The following is a 25836-nucleotide window of genomic DNA, read 5'->3' as shown; positions in this document are numbered from 1 at the left end:
GCCATGGTGTGAGCCAGAGATTGAAGCTGACCCATTTTTGTCGGTGGCGGTTGAATTGCAGTGTTTAATGCCCTTTACAGAATATCAGTTATTCCGGACGGAATGTTGGTGTTTGTAAAGAATCTTACAGTGTGTCGGATCAATACGACTTGTCGGCGATGACTAAATAATCGGTAAATGTGTTATCGATCCCATAAACATGCAGCAGTATCGATTATGCCTTCGGACTTATGGCGTTTTCTTTTCTTGTAAAAAATGCACACTTTTTTTGCATTTTGCCCGGAAAATGTACTCTTTAAGTTCTTTTCTAAAAAAACAGGCAAAAGTGCGAAAAGGCTTCGAATTCTGTTGTGAAAATAGCGCCACGCATAGAGGCAAATTACGGGCATTTTCAGCACTGCCAACAAACGAGAGTGCTGCGATTGCCCTGTTTCCTTCTTTGAATTCTTTTCTGCCCGCTGAAATGATAGCATTTTTGTAGGTTTCTGGTAACATTTTAAAAATGCGCATTCTGTACAGACAAAATGAAGGCAAAGCACTTTTTTCAGAAAAGAAAACACCATTAAATTCTAATGTGCACAATGTATGGGATATGTTCGACACGTGCACTGTCGTCCGGAATAACTGATAGTCTGTAAAGCGCATTAAACACCATATGGTTGTGGCGCCTACCGCCAATCGAAATGGTTGTGTGTAACTATTTGTTTTCAGTTGACCCACGACAGTGCACAAAGAAAACTATGTGGCAACTTTAACGAACCACATCAACGTGATTTATTATTATTGTTTATCTTTCGACGGTGAATAGTTGCAAAAAAAAATGACGACCATTTTCTATGTGTATCCCGAATTAGTCATTGCTTTAAATAAAAAAGTAATTTTTGTAAATCCTAATGATTTGCAAATTTTTAAAGAAATTGTTCTACCAGACGACTTGACAAAGTGCGGCTTAAAAGAAAATGCCGGTGATGACCCAGAGCAGGATGAGGATAAATCCAAGCAGAATAAGGCCAAAGAGCAGCCCATCATTCAACATGTGAAAATGTCACCCAGTCGTCAACTGCTGGCAATCACTACATCTGGTCAAAAAGCTGTTCTTTTGTATACATTGCGTCCGGAACATGCTAAGCTTGTTAGTGTACGTAGTTTGGCCAGAGCATCCAGCGCCTTAGCATTTAGTAAAGACTCTAAGAGTTTGTTGGTTAGCGATAAAACTGGAGATTGCTATGAATACAGTTGTGACGATTATGAAGCGGCTCCCAAGTTACTTTTAGGCCACTTGAGTATTGTTTATGATATTCTGTGGTCCATGGACGAAAAGTTCATAATAACATGTGACAGAGATGATAAAATACGTGTTACTAATTATCCCAATACTGTTGATATTCATACATATTGTCTGGGTCATAAAGAATTTGTAGCGGGCGTTGAATTACTAAACGAGAATGTTTTGATCTCTGTATCAGGGGACAAGACATTGAAATTGTGGGATTTCAAAGAAGGCAAAGAACTTCAAACAATAGAACTACCCGCTCCAGGAATAAAGATGTCAATTAAGAATTGTTCAGACGGAAAATATGAAGTTTCGGTGCTGTTACATCAACCCAATGAATGTGTAATACAATATGAAATATCCCAGAATGAAGAAGGTCAATGGATTTGTTCTTCTGGCGATGTGCTAAGTTTTACGGATGTTATTTGCTGTGGTCTTACATATGCCGAAGATCGCCTGTATGTAGTTGGTGTCATAAACGATCATTTGACCCTAAGGCTATCGCCAAAAAGTCTAGCAGCACCCGCAAATTGGATGACCATGATTGAAGAACAATTTAAAGAATATAGTTGGACACCTGAAGATATTTCTTCATGGTTTAAGAAAAAGTTCGACAATGTCAGCGAATATTTGGAGCGTAAGAAGCGACGTATAGAGGAGAAACAAAAATGAATTTAATGGACAATTCGTTACAATTATTGTATGATGTATATTTTAGAAAAAAAACAAGCAATTATTAAATAATAAAGTTTTTAATATTTTATGTATTTGTAAAAATAAATGAGACTTTCCCAAATTAAACGGGTTTATAGTCCAGTTTGCTTTCCAATTTTTTGTTGTCGGATACCTTGCGAACGGCTTTCATAAAATCTTCCTGAATGACATATTCACGTTCCGCTCTGTAATAAGAAAATGAAAGGAGAGTTGGTGATATAAAGTCGATATTGATTTGCATTATTATAGTAACTGGCTCTCATTTTGGTAACAATTTACTTTGACAATTTGAGACAAGTTCGAATGTTCCAATTTGCTTGGGATTGTAATCGTAAATATAAAAGACCTGCTATATTATGGAGAGAGTAGCTTAGTTTAAAGTAGTCGTTCTATTCTATCTATAGGAGTTTCAGAAAAAAACACTACTTTTTGCTTTAAAATTTTAAGACTTTCATAATTATTGAAAATGGTATATTAATAGGGTTTCAGAAAAAAATAACACTACTTTTCGCTTTAAAATGTTAAGACTTTCATAATTATTGAAGATGGTACATTAACAAATGGCCATAAAAATTCGGACAAATTGAATAAAACTAGCGATTTTCCGAGCCAGGATAATAAAAACGGTAAAGGACCTCCTTGTCTCTGAGCATGGTAGAAAACTAGGTTTAGTATTTTCACGCCTTGTTTTACATGACGACTATATTGGAAAATGGATCCCTAAATCTGCATCAAAGCCTGTCCCCTACATCCAGATTTGGATGTTTCCAGTTGATTTCTTGCGCTTAAGTAAATTGTTCATATTTTCATTATTGTCTTACAAATCCCGTTGGCCCAATTAGTTCATTTTATATTGTAGCAAAACCCGAAGTTCATCATTTACATATCTATAAAATTTCGATTTAAAAGTGTGCTACTTATGTGCGATATTATATTAATATAAATTAGTTGTAAAAATATTTTCAATACAAAGTTTTCTTAAATCAATGAGTTCAATTTGATTATTTTGTGATTACTTGGTTATCAATAAAACTTCATCCATATATAAAATTCTGGGAAAATATCATCCGTTATAATATAATACAACTTACCTAATAGCAAAAAGACCAGCTTCTGTGCATACATTACGCAAGTCAGCACCATTGAAATTATCTGACAATTTTACAATGGCTTCATAATCAATTTCACCATGTTTGGCTATTTTTTGGGCATGGATTTTCATAATTTCCATACTAAAACAATAAAGACAAAAGAAGAGCAGATTGGTATCCACTATACTACAACAATTATCATTTCATTTACCGAGCTTGTTCGTTGGGCAGTGGAATTTCAATTTTGCGATCCAAACGGCCAGGACGTAGCAAAGCTGGATCTAAAGTATCAGGACGATTTGTGGCCATAATGATTTTAACTTGCCCCAGTGCATCGAAACCATCCATTTGATTTAACAATTCCATAAGGGTACGTTGAATCTCACGATCCGCTGATGTACCTTCCGAGAAACGTCTACCACCGATAGCATCAATTTCATCCATAAAAATAATGCAGGGCTGATGATCACGGGCATAATTGAACATTTCACGGATCAAACGGGCAGATTCACCAATGTATTTGTCCACAATTGCTGAGGAGACAACTTTGAGGAAGTTTGCATCAAGCTGTGAAGCCACAGCACGAGCTAATAAAGTTTTGCCCGTGCCAGGTGGGCCATATAGAAGACAACCTTTGGGTGGGGTAATACCAACACGAAGGAAAAGTTCTGGATTCAACAAAGGCAATTCAATAACTTCACGCAATTCTCGTATTTGTTCTGAAAGACCACCGATGGCCGAGTACTTAACATCGCCAGGATCTTCGTGAGACATATTATAAACCAGTGGATCAACTTCACGGGGTAAATAACGCATAATGGTCAATGTGGTCATATCCAAGGCTACACGGGTTCCTGATTTCAATTTGGTTTTGTCCAATTGACGACGACAACCAACAACATAGCGAGGTCCATTGGTGGCCTTAACAATGACTGTAAAAGGAAAGCAAACCTCAAATTATAATCAACTAGAGAATAGTCTCCATACATACATTTATCCTCTGTTAGCTGTTTCAAAACTTCCCCCACTATTTGTCCCACACTTTGTAGAGCTTTCAAATCATTTTCCGATTTATCATATTGTTTGGTTAGCTCTTTAACTTCTTCTCTTTCTGCAAATTAGGAAATGAAGTAAATGGCCATCATCTGAAAATTTACTGAGTTACTACTTACTCTCTTTCAGCCTGGATTCAACTTCTTTATGTTCCAATAATTTTTTACGATATTCAACAAGGGCCTTCTCCCGTACTCCGTCAGCAGGAACTGTACCTGTGGTCATTCTGTTTCAATAGTGTAGTCCTGGTCAACGAAATATGTGTGTGTCTCAAATTTATGGAGTATCGTCGGTTTAATAATTTCTTGCTTTGCGTGAATCTGCAATTTTAATATTGTCTGTCAACTATGCTTCTTCTTTACCCCATTACCGCTTTGTCAGTATTTAGGGAGTGTTCAGAAACACAAATTAGTAAGGGTGGCTAACACAGTATGATTAATTGAAACTATTTATATATTTTTCATTGGCAAAGAAAAAAGGAGAGAGCCGTGAACAGAGAATGAAGCCGACCCATTTTTGTCGGTGGCGGTTGACAATAAATTTTTGCCTCCGGCGGCGGCGGCTTGACGGCTAAGCCGATATAAATTTGTCCATTCGGCGGTGGACAATTATCCATTATAAAATCAATTTGAAGTTATTCGAATGCTAATGAGACTAGTTGTACAACCAATCTTACAATCAAATTTACATTGAATTCAAATTTTCTGAGCAAATTTTTTTGCAAAGTTATTATAGCAGCGTGAAATTGATTGATTGTGGGGGAAGGTTCAAAATTTTGGAATAAAATACGACAATTAGTAATACATTTTTCTGATTTAAATCGATATTTTTGATTAATTGGCGGCTAAATTTGAGTCAAGATGAGTCGACATATTCGGCGGCGGCGTCGACTGGTCAAAAATCGTCGGCGGCGCGACTCGGCGGCTTCATTCTCTGGCCGTGAACAGAGAATGAAGCCGCCGATTTTAGCCGTCACCGACCCGTTTTTAGCAGTCGACGCCGCCGCCGAATATGCCGACTCATCTCGACTCAAATTTTGATTTATATCAGAAAAATTTAATAATATTTGTTACAGTTTTTGCCAAAATTTTGAACTTTCCACCATCAATCAATTAGTATCAAGTTGATATAATACTTTTACAAAAATTTAACTCAAAAAAATTGAATGTAATGTAAATTTGATTGTAAGATTGGCAATTTTTTATCGGCTTAGCCGTCAAGCCGCCGCCGCCGGAGGAAAAAATTTAGTGCCAGCCGCCGCCGACAAAAATGGGTCGGCTTCATTCTCTGGCCGTGAAGCCGCAACCGCCGGTGGGAAAAATTTAGTGTCATCCGCCGCCGACAAAATTGGTCGGCTTCCTTCTCTGAGCAGAGAATGACACTGACCCATTCTTCTTGGTGGCGGTTGAAATTGGTGGTACAGGCGGCGTCGCCTTGACAGCTGAACCGACCGAAGTAAATATCGATTTAAATTTAAGAAATGTGTTAATAATTGAATAATTTTTGCCAAAATTTTGAACCTTCCACTAATTTAATCAGTATCAAGTCTCTATAATAATTTTGCAAAAATGAAGCTCAGAAAATTTGAATGTAAATTTGATTGTAATACGTTCGCACTAGACACGAAATCCCCGTTATGCGCTTTACAGACTATAAGTTATTCCGGACGGAATGTCGGTATTTGTAAAGAATCTTACAATGTGTCGGATCGATACGACTTTTCGGCGATGACTAAATAATCGGTAAATGTGTTATCGACTATCAGTTATTCCGGGGGACAGTGCTCGTGTTGAACATATCTCATATATTGTGCACATTATAGGTTAAGTCCGAAGGCATAATCGATACTGCTGCATGTTTATGGGATCGATAACACATTTACCGATTATTTAGTCATCGCCGACAAGTCGTATCGATCCGACACATTGTAAGATTTTTTACAAACACCGACATTCCGTCCGCAAAAACTGATAGTCTGTAAAGCGCATAAACGAGGATTTTGGCCGAAATCCTCGCATGAGTGCAATTATTAGGTGCCTACTTAGATAAATTTAAAACGACGACTACAAGAGCTCCTTCAAACTATTAGAAAAAGTGAATTTTAAAATAGTTGTAATCATTGTGTGAATCATTGTGGTCAAATAAAACACGTTTATTTAGATGTTTATTTTTTTGATTAAACATTTATAATTTCTTACAAATATAACATTTATACGACTTTCTCTTCACATTTAATATAATTTTTTGCATTAATAAAAGAATGAGTTACAAGTGGCAAGTTACACGTTGCAGCGTCTATCAGCCAGATTGTTTATTCTCTATGGAGGCAGCGTGTCTGAAAAAATATCTGAAAAACTATCACTTTACTCCATTTGGAAATTCGAAAATTGTACTCCAATATACCTTTCACAATTTTAAGCGTAATACCTATGTTTTCAGCACTTTATTTTTGTTTTTATTTAAATAAATTATAATAAGCTAGTTGCGCTTGGTGTTTCACAAAATATAAAATGGCTCTTGTAACAAGAGTGATGGCAAAATACATTTCATACTTTTTGATACGCTTCCCCCATCACAGTTGGCGATTATTGTAGTGTCACTTACGAGTCTGTGGTAGCGATGAGCATGAAATAAATCTTTGAAATGCTGACAGGGAACTAATGTCATTACCATTCGGATATTTTCAAATTGATTTTATAATGGATATTTGTCTGGCGCCGAATAGGTACATTTATATCGGCTGACAAAATGTGTCGTCTTCATTCACCGATCGGATAACTTCAATTTGATTTTATAATGGATAATTGTTCGCCGCCGAATAGACAAATTTATATCGGTTTAGCGATCAATCCGCTGCCGGAGGCAACAATTTGGTGTCAGCAGCCTCCCACAAAAATGTGTCGACTTCATTTTCCGATCTGATGTTCACCGTTTCTGCTAATACTAAATTATCAGGCTGCTAAAAAATTTGCCCAAACAAAGTACATTATGAACGGCGATTTAGATATTTATTTGGTTAAAATTTGTTTATTAGTAATTTTTTATGATATTTTTAAAAGAAACACTTTGTGGTGTGATCATAACATAGAGGTTCGCAAGATAAGCGTTTTCTTATTTATTTTGAACAATATATATATGTGTGTGTGCTTGCAAATTTTTGTGTCAAAATCTAATATATTAAAAAATGTGCATAAAATACAAGACCATTTATTTAGTGTATCAAAAACCATTCCTTAAACAAAGGATCACAATAAACACAAGCGTACGTATATTCAAAATGCTTTCATGTTTTCAAAGAATTAGTTCAGTATTAGAGAAATTGTTAATTGCGTTCTTTCCGGACGGAATGTCTGTGTCTGTAAAGAATCTTACAGTGTGCCCAACCGATACGAATTGTCGGCGATGACTAAATAATCGGTAAATGTGTTATCGATCCCATAAACATGCAGCGGTATCGATTATTCTTTCGGACATAACTTATAATGTGGCCAATATATGGGATATGTTCGACATGAGCGCTGTCTTCCGGATGAACTTATAATCTGCATAACTGGCAATTAAAGCCTCACGGAGCTACATGAAAATGACCGTCAATTATACTAAGTTATTTTTTTAATTTTAATGATTTATCCTTTATAAAAACTTCCTTATAATGCTGTATTTTTTTGATAACAATTCCAATATAAAAACAATTATTGCAAATTAATGCATAATTAAAACAATAAATATGAAACCCATAAATTGTTTCATATCAATTAATAACTCATTCTCATATTCTGTACTATCGGAACCAATAAATACACGATATTTCTCAAGTGACATTTTTCGCCAATACTCCAAAAATCCGGTCTGATGAAAAATCAAAATATATTTGTTGAAACTTTCTATGAGATATGAATGCTTTGGAACATAAAAACTAATTTGTTGATCGTTAATTTCAAAATTGAGTATAAGAAAAACATTTTCGGCATTAATTTTTTTCTGAACATAGTAATAGACAATGTCTGCCACAGATATAGCAACTATATTCTTATCAGCATTATTTTCTAAATATCTTAAAGGTTCCATCTCATCGGTGGTATTAAGGACTTTCAGTGGTATTGATTTATCCATGAACTCGGGTATATAATCTAAAATGGGTTCAGAACGAATGGTGCATATAGCCTTATAGCCTAATTTTGCCAAATCCTCCAAAGATTTTGGTGGTTCACGATAGAATTGTGTACGAAATAAATAAAATAACAAAGACTGGTAGACGGAACGTAGTATCAGTGTGGATAGAATCCATATCATGAGAGTTGTTCTCAGTGATAAGCGTTCTGGCATACGAAACGAGGGCACACCCAGAAGAGCTTCAACAATTTGCCAACTGCATACATACGATCGAAGTGGTTTTCGTTGGAACTTGTTGATAAGCATAAGAACTAAAGAGCTTACTATTAAGAGAATCCAACTGGTTGTGTCAAAGGGAAATGCCAATATTTCCAACGATTGATATTCGTTCTGTCGACGAAGTATTACGGCAACCACTGGTAAATTAAATGTAACATAGGTTGGTGTTGCTATTGCATCTCTTTCAGCAGTTCTCCGGAAAAATCCAGCAGTTATATTTGTTTTGCGTTTATCAAGCTGTGAAAGAAAAAAGTTATTGTCATTGATATTGGGTTTAATTTTGATGGAATAATACAGGTAGTACGACATCTACAAAAACTTATGGCGTTTTGTTTTCTTGTAAACTATGTACAGTTTTTCACATTTTGCCCGGAATATGACATTTTAATGTGTTTTGTTGTAAAAAAGGCAGCAACTGAAAAGCTATTGAATTCTGTTTGTGAAAATTATACGAGAGTGCTTGCTGCGATCGCTCTGAAAAGTAGAGTTGCATTTTGCTGGTGGTGACTTGAATTTAATAAATTCGAATAATTTCAATGTCTTTATCCCTATTTTATTTAACGTTCGACTTGTTTGCTCCTCTGAATTTTTTTCCGACCATTAAATTGGTAGCATTTTAGAAATGTACACTCTGTGCAGACAAAATGAACGCAAAGCATTTTTTCAGAAAAGAAAACTCCATAAATATTTTTGTTTTTAATACTACGTTCACACTATGCACGAAATCATCTTAAATGAAAAAATAAATCAAATACGCTTTTTATTAAGTCAATTACGAAAATAATTGTTTGAACAAAAACCAGTCTGAAATTTCCAAGTACTTTGATAATTAAATTCACAACACATCAATTACTATATTCAATTGGATCATGTGTAAAAGTTATTGACTTAAATATACTAGGTAATTGCGTGCAACTTTCGTAAGTTAAGCGGACCTTAGACGGTCGGATAAACAATACGACAGGGGTTCGCCTATTTGTTGTGTGTTCGTTCAAGTTTTACCCTCACACTGCACGAACAATTATGTTAACAACATGAAGAAATAAGAAGAAGCATAAACACAAACAATGAAGATGGACGAAAAGTTAGGTGTAAAGCCATTATTTAGTAAAAATGGAAGAAACAATAAAAATTCCAAGCTGAATTAGCGATCTCTCATTAATTTCATTGCAGAAATGCTTGTTTTAATTATGAAAATAAATTTGTTTTTGCTAATGTTTGGTGAACATCCCCTTACACGTGAAGATTTGTGCCTCCCAACCGGAAAATATCAAAGTTGTTTTGATTTTATGCCAACACGTCCCTGCAACACGCGAACATGGCCTTATACTAGCGGATTTGTCGCCGCAACGTGTTGTGTCGAAGGGTTTATCCGACCGTATAAGGTGCCCTTTAGTCCATACGGGGCAGAGAGAATAAAAATACAAGAGGACGAAAATTTCTCTTCTACAAAAACAACAAATGTCAACCGTATAGATGTCGCACAATGCCTGCAGCGTTGGTATTATCGATGTTGCGGTCGAAGCGCTGTTTTGATAAATTGTTTATAAAGGCATCGGCAGTTAATTTAATTTCAAATTGTCTGCCAAAAAAATTAAAGGAGTGAAAAGATTTATATAAAAGAACATTTGTTATTACAAAGTAGGTTCTAAATCCTAATTTCCTTATGCTATGTTCCCACCGACTCGTTTTCCTCATTCGTTTTTCCAAAACATTTCACCGTTCACACCGGGTTGAGATGTTATAGTTTTACAGTTACCATGGAAACTAGAAATTCATATTTACTCGAAATTCACATATATGCAACGTATGTCCAAATAATTACCGCGAGCGCAAAGGGAAAAAATTTTTTAAGTTATTTTCACATGTCCATGTTCTTCAAAGCCTTTGTTTATTCCTTTTTTCTATAAAAACTATTTCAATATTTTGACATATTTATTTGAAAAGGGCATGTTACACTAGGCAACAAATAACAAACTTTTCTCTGTGAATTGTTTCTAGCATATTTTTTTTTTATTGATTATGACCTACTAAACACGAAAATGATTTTTAAAAAATTTTCTGTCGATTGGTTTTCGAGATATAATTTTTTTTTTAATTTTTGGAGGTAAACCTACAATTTTGAGCATATCTTTCGTTTTCTTTGACCTTTTTGATCCTAATACTACTCAAATTAAAGAAAATTGAGCCGTCTACAACTCATTCTCAGAAAATTTTCAAATCGGGTAAGTAGTTTGGATGTTAGCGGCTTAAAAAGGTAAAAAAACGGCGTTTTTTAAGTAAAAATGTGGCAAAAAAAAACATATAAAAATTCATATAAAATATAAAAAAATTTCCAACGGCAATTTTTTGTTTTTTTACGTGTAGCTGGAATTTTTACAAAGAAATTAAGCCCTTACTTAACGAACGATCTGACAACAATCTGACGGACTGATAATTTTTTTGGTAATAGACTGAAATTCCGATATTTTACGATATTTTGATTTTCTTTATTTGCACAGCTTACACAGAGAAAACAAAATTCGTTACACGGCACGTGTAGAAATAGCAATCCCATGCGGTTCGTATTTCGCCCTGCTAAATTCAATTCGTTAAATGTATAAAACAGAAAGTTACACGGGACATGTAGAAAGCTGCCCGCCACGTATAGAAAGGAAAAATTAAACGCTGCATGTAGAAAAGTTGGCTTATTTTGTTTTCTCTGTATACCTACCCAACGCAAACAAATAAATACATTTGAAACTTAATTTTAAATAAACAAATTAGTTTTAGTATATTATTTTTTTAAATTTATTTAAGATTACCAAATCAACGCCAAAAAATGAATAAAAACAAAGATATAACTGTAAATTTTATGCCATGTGGAAAAACAGCTGACTTCTTCTTTGTTTTTTGAACAAGTGTCTACGTTTTTTTAATTTAACAAGTGTCTACGATCACGAGTAGGACGAGTAAAAAGTGAAACAAATTGAATTTAAGTGCATATAATACCTACCCGACAAGTAAGATAATGAGTAAAAAACTACGTGTGTTCGAGTGTTTAAACAATCCAGACATTTTCTGCAATGTTTGTGGCGAGTTTATAAAGAATAATAATAATAAAAAAACGCCGTTTTTTACCTTTTTAAGCCGCTAACATCCAAACTACTTACCCGATTTGAAAATTTTCTGAGAATGAGTTGTAGACGGCTCAATTTTCTTTAATTTGAGTAGTATTAGGATCAAAAAGGTCAAAGAAAACGAAAGATATGCTCAAAATTGTAGGTGTACCTCCAAATATTAAAAAAAAAATTAAAAAAATTATATCTCGAAAACCAATCGACAAAAAATTTTTTAAAAATCATTTTCGTGTTTAGTAGGTCATAATCAATAAGAAAAAATATGCTAGAAACAATTCACAAAATGGTTGTTGGCTAGTGTTATTAGGGGTATATTCCAAATTAGGTGTGTTCACATTCTAAAATTGACGTGTTTTGGAGGAAAACTTGTGTTTTGAACTTGTTTTTTATTTGGCGAAAACGACTCGTTTTGAAGTGCTTATAAAGGGAAAATATTTCAAACCCCAAAACATGCTTGGTGAGAACGCCGTATTACGTTTCGTAAAGCTGGCAGAGAAGTCAACTGGGTGACGCCGACGCAAACTGTATGATATTTGAGGGAAGCGCCGACAAAAACTACATGATATTAGAGAAACTTTCCTCATGACTGCCACCTACACGGACGAAAAAGACTGTTTTTCATATGTTTGGGTATAAACATTATATGATTGGAACTCAAATTTGTAAACACAATATTTTTGAGTGCAAACATATAATGTTCATAAACTAGCATAATATGTTTGGGACATATATATATGTTAGACCATATTATGTTTGGGACATAAAATGTTTGTAAATATAATATGCTTGGATTCAAACATATATTAATTTAGAAATAGCCCATAAACATATATGTGTTTACAAAGAGAGACAAAGTGTATGCTGGAAGTAAAATAATGAAAGTAACCAATTGGCGCATTACAAATATATATATACACAAAGAAAATTTCATTAAATATAGGAAAAATACTACGTGTGAATATAAACAAGTATAAATTTACATATTATGAGTAAACATATATATGTTGCGATATAAGACTTCGCCAAAAATTGTATGTGCTTAAGTAAAATATTAAAATGAGTATTCGGAGAGTAAATTCATTCGGAACCAAGATAAAATATATTTGAAAAAAAGAGCATGAGTTTTGTTTATCATTTTCGCATTACGGGCACAATTTTTTTGTTTCGTCAAAACAAATCGGAACGTAGGACGAGTAAGTCAAAATATTCAAACAAAGGTAATTAAAGGGATCTTCATAAAAACTAACGAAAGGGCACTATACACTGAACAAAAAGCATGTCCGGTTCCAAAGATTGTGTCTCCACTTTAACAATTTTGGTATTGATTCCGAACCAAAGAAGCGGAGAATACAAGTAAGGATGCTTTTAAGACACAATTCTCTTTTAAATGGGGTTTTGTGTACTTGACTCTACGAAGCACATTTAAATTTTTCGCTTTTTCAGCTGTTTTTCATATGCTATAAAATGTCAGTTAAAAACAAGACTTCCAGTAGAAATTATGCTATGTTTCAAGTAAAAAATGTCTTTAAAATAAAGTATTGAAAAACATATTAATGATTTTTGCCTTGTAGTCAAGATACAAAAATGCAACACATTTAAAGACAATTATTATGAATTATTAAAGTCAAGTTGACCTTAGTCCAAAAATTTGTTCTTTCATGTTATGATACTCATTTTTAAGTCAAATCACTTAATTATAACGACAACACGACTTCATTGAAAGTATCGACCTTTAAACATGGAAAAAACTTTATATTAGAGAAATGCGTCTTCTAAGCCAAGCAAAAGTTGTATTCTTATTTTAAGGACATGAACTCTTTGGCCTCACGACAATATTTTTTCAGTGCAGTCTATTTAGAGTTGTGAAAGTAAAATAAAAACAGGGCGAAACAGTGAAAAATTAAACAGTAAGATCTATAAAAACAAAGATTAGTTCCTCTTTATTAATGAGTAGTCCAAGAGGAGTTGACGGATTTTTTCGAAAATAAATGCGGGCGTTGAGTTCGAGTTTTGCCGCTAAAATTATTTCTCATTTTAGTGGCAAAACCAGAATAACATTACAACTTTTTCCGGTAAATTGTATTATAACATGGTGGGGAAAGATCCAAAGCAACAATTGAATAAGTTTATTTTCTTTAAAAGAAATTATTAAAGAAAAGTAAAAGGGTAAACATGGCCATTTTAACGCGATAATACCAATTTATACCGGCCTTAAGAATTAAATTAAGTACAAAATTATTCGTTAATAAAAACTCATATTTATTTGTATTTCTAAATTAATGGTGTTACATGCTAGCAAACAATTGTTCACACCAAAATAAATTTATGTGCTGTTGTAAAATTACTGTTTAGAATTTAAATATAATGTGCTTTTGAATGGTTATCGTTAACCTTAGGATTCGATGGAAAAATATTTTTATATACTCGAATTCATGTTCTTCTTTTGTAAGAGTTTTTGAATTTCTTCGAAAATTTTAAACTTGTATACAAAAACCTTTATTTGCTACACAATTTTTATTTTTGCAATAAAAAAATAATATTTGATTTGAACTCAGTCCATTTATTTATATGAAGCATTTTTCTTTTCTGACTTTAAGTCTTTTAAAAATCACACTTTACATTTTCGTAGTAAAAATTTAATATAATAGTATGTAATGCTGAACACCTTTTCGGGAACTTCCGAACGAATCTGGAATATATGTTAAAAAATATATTTAAAAAAAAAATGGTGTTGGTCGAAGCAGGGATCGAACCCAGGACCCCTGTCACGCAAGGCGGACGACCAACCACTGCTCCACGCTGCCAACAAATGTATGTTTAACAATGTTATTTTGTTAAACAATGTTATGTTTGCATCGGCTCGTGGGCGCCGCAAGCTATGCTATATAAATATAAATATAACTTATAACGATAATTATCTCTTGATGACCATAACAGCTACGTAGCCCAGTGGTTAGTGTGCTGGCTTACAAACTGTGTGGTCCGCTGTTCGAATCCCCGTCCGGCAAAAGGTAAAATTGAAAAAAAAATTATAAAATTTAATAATTTCTTCTACAATGTTTGTATTACAGAAAAAGGTGCTAAGAACTAAAAAACTCATGGAAGTGAAAAAATGTGAGGCAATACACAATTAGGCAGAAAAAAAAATTTTGAGCACAATATTCTTTGGGAGAAAATTCTTCTCAGTATATAATATTTTTGGGTCAAAAATGCCCATAAACATATTATATGTTCGTATAATAACATATAGTTTTTTGGAAGACAACATTATTGAATTTGGATGGAAAAATACAAAATGTTTGGAGCTTAGACTACCCAAACATATTATATTGTTTAGACCAATATGCTTTCAAACATATTATATATTGGAAGAAATCAAACATATAAATGTTTGGGCAATACCCAAAAATGTATATGCTTGAAGCAAAATATGTTTGGGAGTATATGTTACAGAAGCGATTTTTTTGAGGGTGTACTGACGCAGTTTCGCTTCACAGTTTCGTCCTCTTGTCTTTTAATTCTCTCTGTACGGGGTATATATTACACAAAAAAGACTGATTAAATACGTATATAATTCAGTTCTTTAAGGTAAAATTACATACCATGCGTTCATCAATGCGTTAAATGCGCCCGATGATTGAAGAGTTGAAATTTCTCTTTGAAATTTCTCTGCCACAAACAGAAAATATCAACCCTTCCATCAACGCACGGATTGACGCATGGTGTGTAATTCAACCTTTATCGGTTTATATAGGGGAGTCTACAAATAACTACGAATCGATATGAACTGTTACGTGGTAACATGGGGGTCGCTTTATATGGGGGCTATATAGAATTATGAACCGATATGGACTATGTTTCTTAGCGGCCATATCCTTACACAACGTACCAAATTTCAACCGGATCGGATGAAATTTTCTCCTCCAAGAGGCTCTGGAGGTCAAATCTGGGGATCGGTTTATATGGGGGCTATTTATAATTATGAACCGATATAAAGCAATTTTTGCATGGTTGTTAAAGACCATATATCAACACCACGTACCGAATTTCAACCGGATCGGATGAAATTTGTTCCTCCAAGAGGCTTCTGAGGTCAAATTTGGGGATCGGTTTATATGGGGGCTATATATAATTATGGACCTATATGGACCAATTTAAGCGTGAATTTTAGAGACCACATACCAATAACACGTACCAAATTTCAACCGGATCGGATGACATTTGCTCCTCTAAGAGGCTCCGGAGGTCAAATCTGAGGATCCGTTTATATGGGGTTATTATGAACCTATATAATTATGAACCTATTTAGACCAATTTTTGCATGTTAGAGGCTATATATAAACACCACGTACCGAATTTCAACCGGATCGGATGAAATTTGTTCCTCCAAGAGGTTTCGGAGGTAAAATCTGGGGATCGGTTTATATGGGGGCTATATGTATATAATTATGGAGCTATATGGACCAATTTTAGCGTGAATGTTAGAGACCATATTCTAACACCACGTATCTAGTTTCAACCGGATTGGATGAAATTTGCTCCTCCAAGAGGATCCGCAAGTGAAATCTGGGGGTCCTTTTATATGGGGGCCATACGTAAAAGTGGTCCGATATGGCCCATTTGCCGAGCTACATCATAACAACTACTTGTGTCAAGTTTGAAGTTGATAGCTTGTTTCGTTCGGAAGTTAGCGTGATTTCCACAGACGAAGGGTCAGATGGACGGACATCGCTATATCGACTCAGAATTTCATTACGACGCAGAATATATACTTTATGGGGTCTTAGACCATTATTTTGATGTGTTACAAATGGAATGACAAAGTTAGTATACCCCCCATCCTATGGTGGAGGGTATACAAACGCTTCAAATCAATACCTAAAAATTCTATAACATTTGGAAGTATTTTACCTAAATCACCCTAAACCACATAGCTCCCATATATATGTATGTTTCGCCCAATTTCGATAAATGGGGTAAGATTGTGCTCATTTACTAACCGATCACCGTCAAATTTGCCACAAAATAATCTAATATACCACCCTTTTAGTGTGCAAAATTTCATCGAAATCGGTTCAGGTATATGTATCGCCCGATTTTCCCAAATTTCACCATAAATCCCTTATATATCAACCCATCATACTCAAAGTTAGCCAAATCCAATTTTCTATAGAACTTTCTATATGTGCAAAATTTCATCCATATTTAGATATAGCTCCCATATATATACATCGCTCGATTTTCCCAAATGTATTAACCGATCTTACTCAAAGTTGGCGAAATCATTTATTAACCGATCTTACTCAAATTTAGCATAATGTAACCTTCTAAATCGGTCCATATTTAGATATAGCTCCCATATATATACATCGCTCGATTTTCTCAAATTTGGCTATTTATTTATAAACCAATGTCTCTCAACTTCAAAATTATTATGTATTATCCGATCGTATATAGACTTACATATAACTCTTACGTAATAATCCTCTTTTTTAATAATTGACTTAATATTAGTTGTATACTAACTCTGAGTGTGCAAAATTAAGTATGTTATATCTACAACTATATATAATATTAGACATTTCTGCTCAGATTGTGACAAAACTCCCATAAAAATGTACCCCTAATGTACTTAAATATGGAAAACTTATACCAATATTACCCCACAAATGCCTATGTTTAATAATTCAGTAGGGGTGGTTTAGTTTATGATATAGTCGGCCCCGCACGACTTTCTACTTTACTTACTTGTTTTTTATACCCTAAACCACATAGTGGTCAGGGAATAATAAGTTTGATCGGCCAAAAAAATTTTAGACCCCATAAAATATATACCGATCGACTCAGAATCACCTCCTTAGTCGATCTAGCGCTTGGTGTCCGTCCGTCCGTCTGTCCATGTATTTGTTGTTCACAGGATTCCGGTCGCAATTATTAACCGATTTTGATGAAATTTGGTACAGGGAGTATTTTGGGCACAAGGACGAACGCTATTGAATTTGGAAGAAATCGGATCAAATTTAGATATAGCTCCCATATATATGTATCGCCCGATTTCGACAAATGGGGTCACGTTGCGCGTTTTTTCAAACGGATCGTCACCAAATTTGGCAAAAGGTAATCTTTTCCATCGCCCTTCAAGTCTGCAAAATTTCATCCAAAACGGTTCAGATTTAGATATAGCTCTCATATATATATGTATCGCCCGATTTTCCTAAATTTGGCCACAAAACCCTTATTTATCAACCGATCTTACTCAAAGTTGGCTAAATATAATCTTCTATAGCACTAACTATATGTGCAAAAAATCATCGAAATCGGTTCAGATTTAGCTATAGCTCCCATATATATGTACCGCCCGATTTTTCTAAATTTGGCCATAAAACCCTTATTTATCAACCGATCTTACCCAAATTTGGCCAAATGTAGTCTTCTATAGCACTAACTATATGTGCAAAAAATCATCGAAATCGGTTCAGATTTTGATATAGCTCCCATATATATGTATAGCCCGATTTTCCCAAATTTGGTCATAGAACCCTTATTTATTAACCGACCTTACTAAAAATGGGCTAGATCTAGTCCTCTATAGTACTAACTATATGTGCAAAATTTCATCGAAATCGGTTCAGATGTAGATATAGCTCCTATATATGTATCACCCGATTTTGAAAAATTCGCCCCTAATAACCTTATGTTTGACCATACAGGCTTCATTTCTTAACTGATCTTACTCAAATCTTGCACAAGGTAACCTTTTGTGGTATTAATCAAACCCGCAAAATATTATGCAATTTGGTTCAGATTTAGATATAGCTTCCATATATATGCATCGCTCTATTTTCCCAAATTTGGCCATTTCAAATTTTGATGTACTAGCCGATCGTATTTATACGTATTTGTAGCTTTTACATAATAATATTGCTCGATTTTTACAAATTTTAATTTATTACCCACACTAATTTAACGATTTTCTCTTTTTTAATAATGGGCTCAATATTAGTGGCATACTAACTCCGTAGGTGCAATATCAACACAGCCAGTGTTGCTAGAAGCAGGGGAAATTCCCTATATGTAGGGTTTTTCTAATATTTAGCGTCTTGTAGGGACAATGTAGGACATTTTCACTCAACATAATTTGTAATAATTTTTACATTTTGGTGGCTCTAGAGGAGGAAATTAGAAGCCGGCAAGGCTTGATCTTTAACAATGTGTGGTAAACTTTACTCCTGTAGAGAATTTTGTCAACATTTTATTTCTATAGAACATTTTGTCAAAATTGTATTTCTATAGAATTTTTTTTTAAATATTATTTCTATAAAGAATTTTCTCTAAATTTTATTTCTGTGGAATTTTTTCTCAAAATTTTATTTCTATAGAACTTATTGTCAAAATTTTATTTCTATAGAAAAATTTCTCACAAAAATTTGTTTATAGAAACTTTTTTCAAAATTTTATTTTTGTAGAGATTTAACAAAAAAGATTACTATTTTGGGTAGAATTCTACCAACTGTGGCAACCGTGGTGGTAATACAAATTTATATTCTAAGTTATGAGCTATGAGCTATAGTCAGATTGACACAAAGCACCCATAGATATGTACCCCTTAATTTTCTTAAATATGCAACTGCGGTTTATCTCCCAGACCTATATGTTACCCCACAAATGCTTATGATTACTAATTCTGTAATGGTGGTTTAGGGTATGATATAGTCGGCCCCGCCCGACTTTCTACTTTACTTACTTGGTTTTCATTGAATTTTTGCTGGCTGGAGTAGTTTTTGTGATGGGAACTTGTATGTTAGAATTTTTAATATATTTTTGTGCTTTTTGCCCTTCGGGAGTTGGAATCACTGTGAAAACTACCATAGGGCTGCAAAAGCGAAAGTACTAGAACCACCGTTTTACATGGCAGTATGGAAATTTGAATTGATTTAGAAATTTGAAAGAGATTTAGTTGAAATTCTGTACCAGCCAGCTGATATTCCCTACAGAAATCTATGTGGATTTCGGCCAAAATCCACTTTCGAAGGATTTCGTGTCTAGTGTGAACGTAATATAACAAATCTCGAGTGTTTTTTTTTATTCACTTGCAATGATAAGACAGGCCATGGACTTCTCTTTTCTTTCCACTATTACAACATACAATCCATGTACACAAAATGATAGAGGTTTGAATCTTACCAAATCAAATGCCTCAATATGATCGGCTTCCAATGTTGTTACATCTGCCACATTTTCCGCGACCATAGTAAAATTCAAATCGTCACGTAGCAAGTGTAAAATATACATTTCCAATCCACTTAGAGAGTCCGTATCATTTGGTTGATACACAATAAAGGGGGGTACCTCCCAGGTACTTAATTTCAATGGACATCCATGTAAATTATCCAATTTATTGGGAAACATGACATCGTTGATGTAACGTTCACCATCGAATTGATTTATCAAAACGGGTTCCGTGCCATAACAGTTATTCTCTTGAAATGGAAAATACGTATAGATCAAAACTTCTCCGTCGGAATTTTGAATCATAAGATTACAATGTAGCCAATAGTTGCTGAGACAATATTCCAAAATTAGCTCTCTTTCCATGGCCATCCAGGAGTCACGAATCTGCAGGAATATTATATAATATTCCTCGCTATCAAATGGACTATTGTGTTTGGATATATTGGTGCGACGTAAAGTTTCATATGAATCCACCATGATCATATTGCAGAAACGTCTTCCTGGAACCTCAGTTTCTGCGTTCTTACTATCGTGAACCACAATTTGTACAGCCATAAATCCCCAAGTTGCAAAGAGTTTAGCCATTACATCGTGGAACCATAGTTCTGGTCTTGGAAATGTCGTAGAAATGGTCACCACAAAAGAGTTGGCAATGTTTTTAAGGACATGTTGTATGAGATAACGTAGAGCGTTTGTCACAAAGAAGTCTATATCTTCAGTTTGTGGAATCTTATCAAATCGTGGCGGATCCGATGTAAATAAAGTATGATTCATTATAGCACTTTGTTCAGTATACTATGACCACTGATGTGGAACTATATTGACCAGTCATTTTTGATTTGGTTTTTATACCCCAATAGATTTGGATGGAATTATTTGTTGTGTTTATTTTAATTAGGTTTTGGTAAATAAAACTTTTTTACATAATTAAATGTGTATAAACAATAATACCTTAGTTGTTTATTATTGTTATAAATATACATATGTCAATCTGGATGCATTCAAAAGGTGCGAGAAGAATATTCGCATAGAGAATAAGTAAAGATTCTTTCTAGATAACTTAACGTATTTGCTTTTAATTAGAATGCCTAAGAATACATAAATGTATTCGACAAATAAAGAAAAAGTCATTTCACTCATGTAAACATGACATTTAGCTTGGGGATAATAGGTCTCCTTTTCATAGACATGTCCGCATGGCATTTCACATTTGTTTGTGATTTTATTACGACTGAGTTTGACTCAACAACTTAATGCTCGAAATAACCAAACCCATACATATACTTGGAGTTATGTCCTACGAAGCCTTCTTGTGCATTGGTAGTATTGGACAATGTTGTTTTAATCTGGGCCAGTGTGGCCAGTATTTTTCTAGCTCTTGTTTTCAAAAAGAAAAGCTTTCATCCCCAAAAATCCCCAATTTAAGGTGGGTACTATGATCGGTTTTCGAGTTGAAAACCACTTTATTTTCGCGATTACTTTGTCTTAAATAGTCAACATTATAAATGAAAACGAATATATTAGGTTAGGTTATGTGGCAGCCCGATGTATCAAGCTCACTTAGACTATTCAGTCCATTGTGATACCACAGTGGTGAACTTCTCTCTTATCACTGAGTGCTGCCCGATTCCATGTTAAGCTCAATGACAAGGGACCTCCTTTTTATAGCCGAGTCCGAACGGCGTTCCACATTCCAGTGAAACCACTTAGAGAAGCTTTGAAACCCTCAGAAATTTCACCAGCATTACTGAGGTGGGATAATCCACCGCTGAAAAACTTTTTGGTGTTCGGTCGTAGCAGGAATCGAACCCACGACCTTGTGTATGCAAGGCGGGCATGCTAACCATTGCACCACGGTGGCTCCCAAACGAATATATTACTGTACAGTCTTGCCAAAATCTAGAGGAACAAGAAACTTCTCATCAATTCCGATAATTTATTTGCTTTATATTGAGCTGTTTTAATAAAGTAACAGCGAAAATATCAATGCGAAAAGCGAACATAGTACTTAACTTCACATTAAAATTCCTCACAAATATATTTATTTGTGAAAACTTTTTAGGAAAACTAAATAAATAAATTTATTGTTCGAATTTGAGAGTTTCAATATGATCAAAATATCAGAACAGAAAACCAGGAGACCGGTGATCAAAATATCATTCGATGCAAACCGTTTTCGAAAAAATGTTTTATGTGCCGTGCAGAAAAACATTTAAATCTGAACCGACAATATATTTAAGACTTCTTAGAAAATCTCTTGACAACATTGGAACACAATGTTAGTAAGAAAACAAGTTAGTAAAGTAGAACGTCGGGCGGGGCCGACTATATCATACACTAAACCACACTTGCTGAATTAGTAAAAATAAGCATTTGTGGGGTAACATTGATATAGGTATGGGAGATAAACCGCAGTTGCATATTCAAGAAAATTAAGTGGTACATGTTTATGGGTGCTTTGTCTCAATCTGACTATACCTCATACTCAGTGTTGCCAGGGAAAATGTTCGGTTTATCCTACAAGAACAAAAAAGTTCCCTACTTTCCCATTCATTCCCAAACAATTTTCCCTACAATATTTTTCGTTAAATTTAAACAAATTTTACAAAACAACAAGTATATACGGCCGTAAGTTCGGCCAGGCCGAAGCTTATGTACCCTCCATCATGGATTGCGTAGAAACTTCATCTAAACACTGCCATCCACAATCGAATTACTTAAGTTGCGGTAACGCTTGCCGATGGCAAGGTATCTTAAAACCTCCTAACACCATCTTCTAAATTGTATGTAAGTCCATACGTGGTATATATTAAATCAAAAACAAGTAAGGAAAGTCTAAAGTCGGTCGGTGCCTACTATATTATACCCTGCACCACTTTTTAGATCTAAATTTTCGAGACCATATCACATCCGTCAAATGTTTGGGGGGCTATATATAAAGGTTTGTCCCAAATAAATATCACTCGATCTGGAAGAATTTGATAGACTTCTACAAAATCTATAGACTCAAAATTTAAGTCGGCTAATGCACTAGGGTGGAACACAATGTTAGTAAAAAAAAATATGGGAAACGTTTAAATCTGAAGCAATTTTAAGGAATCTTCGAAAAACTTTATTTATGATTTATCGCTCGATATATGTGTATTAGAAGTTTAGGAAAATTAGAGTCATTTTTACAACTTTTCGACTAAGCAGTGGCGATTTTACAAGGAAAATGTTGGTATTTTGACCATTTTTGTCGAAATCAGAAAAACATATATATGGGAGCTATATCTAAATCTGAACCGATTTCAACCAAAATGTACGCATAGCTACAATGCTAATTCTACTCCCTGTGCAAAATTTCAAAAAATTGGCCTCTGTGGTCATATGAGTGTAAATCGGGCGAAAGCTATATATGGGAGATATATACAAATCTGAACCGATTTCAACCAAATTTGGCACGCATAGTTACAATGCTAATTCTACTCCCTATGCAAAATTTCAACTAAATCGGAGCAAAAAATTGGCCTCTGTCGGCAACTGAGTGTAAATCGGGCGAAAGCTATATATGGGAGCTATATCTAAATCTGAACCGATTTGGCTGATAGTTTGCAAGTTTTTCGAGACCCATAAAATATTCGGATTTACGGAATTTGAGGAAGATCGGTTGATATACACGCCAATTATGACCAGATCGGTGAAAAATATATATGGCAGCTATATCTAAATCTGAACCGATTTTTTCCAAAATCAATAGGGATCGTCTTTGAGCCGAAACAGGACCCTATACCAAATTTTAGGACAATCGGACTAAAACTGCGAGCTGTACTTTGCACACAAAAATACATCAACAGACAGACAGACGGACAGACAGACAGACGGACATCGCTAAATCGACTCAGCATTTAATTCTAAGACGATCGGTATACTAAACGATGGGTCTCAGACTTTTCCTTCTTGGCGTTACATACAAATGCACAAACTTATTATACCCTGTACCACAGTAGTGGTGAAGGGTATAAAGATCGATCCAATACGTATATAATTCAGTTTGACAAAGTAAACATAAAATTTTGACAAAATTTTCTACAGAAATAAAATTTTAACATAATTTTCTATAGAAAAAATTTCTAAAGAAATAAAAATGTTGACAAAATTTTCTATAGAAACAAATTTTTGACAAAAATTTCTACACAAATAAAATTTTAACAAAATCTTCTATAGAAATAAACTTTTCACAAAATTTTCTACAGAAATAAAATCTTGGTAGATTATTTTTGGCTCGAATGGCAACCATGATTATGAACCGAATAAAATTTGAACAAAATTTTCTATAGAAATAAAATTTTGTCAAAATTTTCTATAGAAATAAAATTTTGTCAAAAATTTTTATAGAAATAAAATTTTGAAAATTATGAACCGAATAAAATTTTAACAAAATTTTCTCTAGAAATAAAATTTTGACAAAATTTTCTATAGAAATAAAATTTTGACAAAATTTTCTATAGAAATAAAATTTTGGTAGATTATTTTTGGCTCTAGTGGCAACCATGATTATGAACCGATATGGACCAATTTTTGTGTGATTGGACCAATTTTGGTATGGTTGTTAGCGACCATATACTAACACCACGTGCCTAATTTGAACCGGATCGGATGAAGTTTGCTCCTCCAAGAGGCTCCGGAGGTCAAATCTGGAGAATGTTTTATATGGGGGCAATATATAATTATGGACCGATATGGACCAATTCTGGCACGGTTGTTAAAGATCATATACTAACACCATGTTCCAAATTACAACCGGATTGGATGAAATTTGCTTCTCTTGGAGACTTCGCAAGCCAAATCTGGGGATCGGTTTATATGGGGGCTATATATAATTATGAACCGATGTGGACCAATTTGTGCATGGTTGTTAGAGACCATATACCAATATCATGTACCAAATTTCAGGCGGATCGGATGAAATTTGCTTTTCTTTGAGGCTCCGCAACCCAAATCTGGGGATCGGTTTATATGGGGGCTATACGTAAAAGTGGACCGATATGGCCCATTTTCAATACCATCCGACCTACATCGACAACAACTACTTGTGCCAAGTTTCAAGTTGATAGCTTGTTTCGTTCGGAAGTTAGCGTGATTTCAACAGACGGACGGACGGACGGACATGCTTAGATCGACTCAGAATTTCACCACGACCCAGAATATATATACTTTATGGGGTCTTAGAGCAATATTTCGATGTGTTACAAACGGAATGACAAAGTTAATATACCCCCATCCTATGATGGAGGGTATAAAAAGGGTTGTAAGTACTTTATTATCTTAAAACATGAATATGCAACGTATATAACTTAGAATATAAATTTGTATTACCACCACGGTTTCCACAGTTGGTAGAATTCTACCCAAAATATTATTTATACCCTGCGCCACACTGTGGAACAGGGTATTATAAGTTAGTGCATATGTTTGCAACACCCAGAAGGAGACGAGATAGACACATGGTGTTTTTGGCAAAAATGCTCAGGGTGGGCTCCTGAGTCGATATAGCCATGTCCGTCTGTCCGTGAACACATTTTTGTAATCAAAGTCTAGGTCGCAGTTTTAGCCCAATCGACTTCAAATTTGGCACAAGTATGTATTTTGGGCTCAGAATAGAACCCTATTGATTTTGGAAGAAATCGGTTCAGATTTAGATATAGCTCCCATATATATTTCGCCCGATATGCACTAATATGGACCCAGCAGCCAGACTTTTATACCGATTTGCTTGAAATTTTGTACAAACATAACACTTAGTCGTATAGTCAAGTGTGCAAAATTTGATGGAAATCGGTTCAGATTTAGATATAGCTCCCATATATATCTTTCGCCCGATATGGACTTATATGGCCCCAGAAGCCAGATTTTTGGCCGAATTTGGTTGAAATTTTGCACTAGGAGTACAATTAGTAGTATAGTCAAGTGTGCAAAATTT

The 25836-nt window shown here is 34.5% G+C and overlaps 3 protein-coding genes across 3 annotated transcripts; 1 reads left to right on the top strand and 2 right to left on the bottom strand.

Moving 5' to 3' along the window:
* Window positions 1-774: 774 nt before the first annotated feature.
* wuho (tRNA (guanine-N(7)-)-methyltransferase non-catalytic subunit wuho) lies at window positions 775-2074 on the top strand. Its single transcript, XM_075300367.1, has one exon. It carries the CDS (start codon window positions 821-823, stop codon window positions 1943-1945), a length of 1125 nt encoding a protein of 374 aa, XP_075156482.1. The 5' UTR covers window positions 775-820; the 3' UTR covers window positions 1946-2074.
* Rpt4 (Regulatory particle triple-A ATPase 4) lies at window positions 1963-4478 on the bottom strand. The gene is made up of 5 exons (XM_075300366.1): window positions 4251-4478; window positions 4070-4189; window positions 3290-4010; window positions 3079-3219; window positions 1963-2172 (listed from the first exon to the last, which is right to left on the bottom strand). Exons 1-5 carry the CDS (start codon window positions 4354-4356, stop codon window positions 2070-2072), a joined length of 1191 nt encoding a protein of 396 aa, XP_075156481.1. The 5' UTR covers window positions 4357-4478; the 3' UTR covers window positions 1963-2069.
* A 2607-nt stretch (window positions 4479-7085) lies between these two features.
* Window positions 7086-20654, bottom strand: LOC142229337 (uncharacterized). The gene is made up of 2 exons (XM_075299891.1): window positions 19827-20654; window positions 7086-8760 (listed from the first exon to the last, which is right to left on the bottom strand). The coding sequence occupies exons 1-2, from the start codon at window positions 20646-20648 to the stop codon at window positions 7834-7836; spliced, it is 1749 nt and encodes a 582-aa protein (XP_075156006.1). The 5' UTR covers window positions 20649-20654; the 3' UTR covers window positions 7086-7833.
* Window positions 20655-25836: the final 5182 nt, after the last annotated feature.

The sequence above is a fragment of the Haematobia irritans genome, chromosome 3 (assembly GCF_050003625.1).
Source record: "Haematobia irritans isolate KBUSLIRL chromosome 3, ASM5000362v1, whole genome shotgun sequence".
NCBI lineage: Eukaryota > Metazoa > Arthropoda > Insecta > Diptera > Muscidae > Haematobia > Haematobia irritans.
This window is presented reverse-complemented; position numbering and strand designations above follow the sequence as displayed.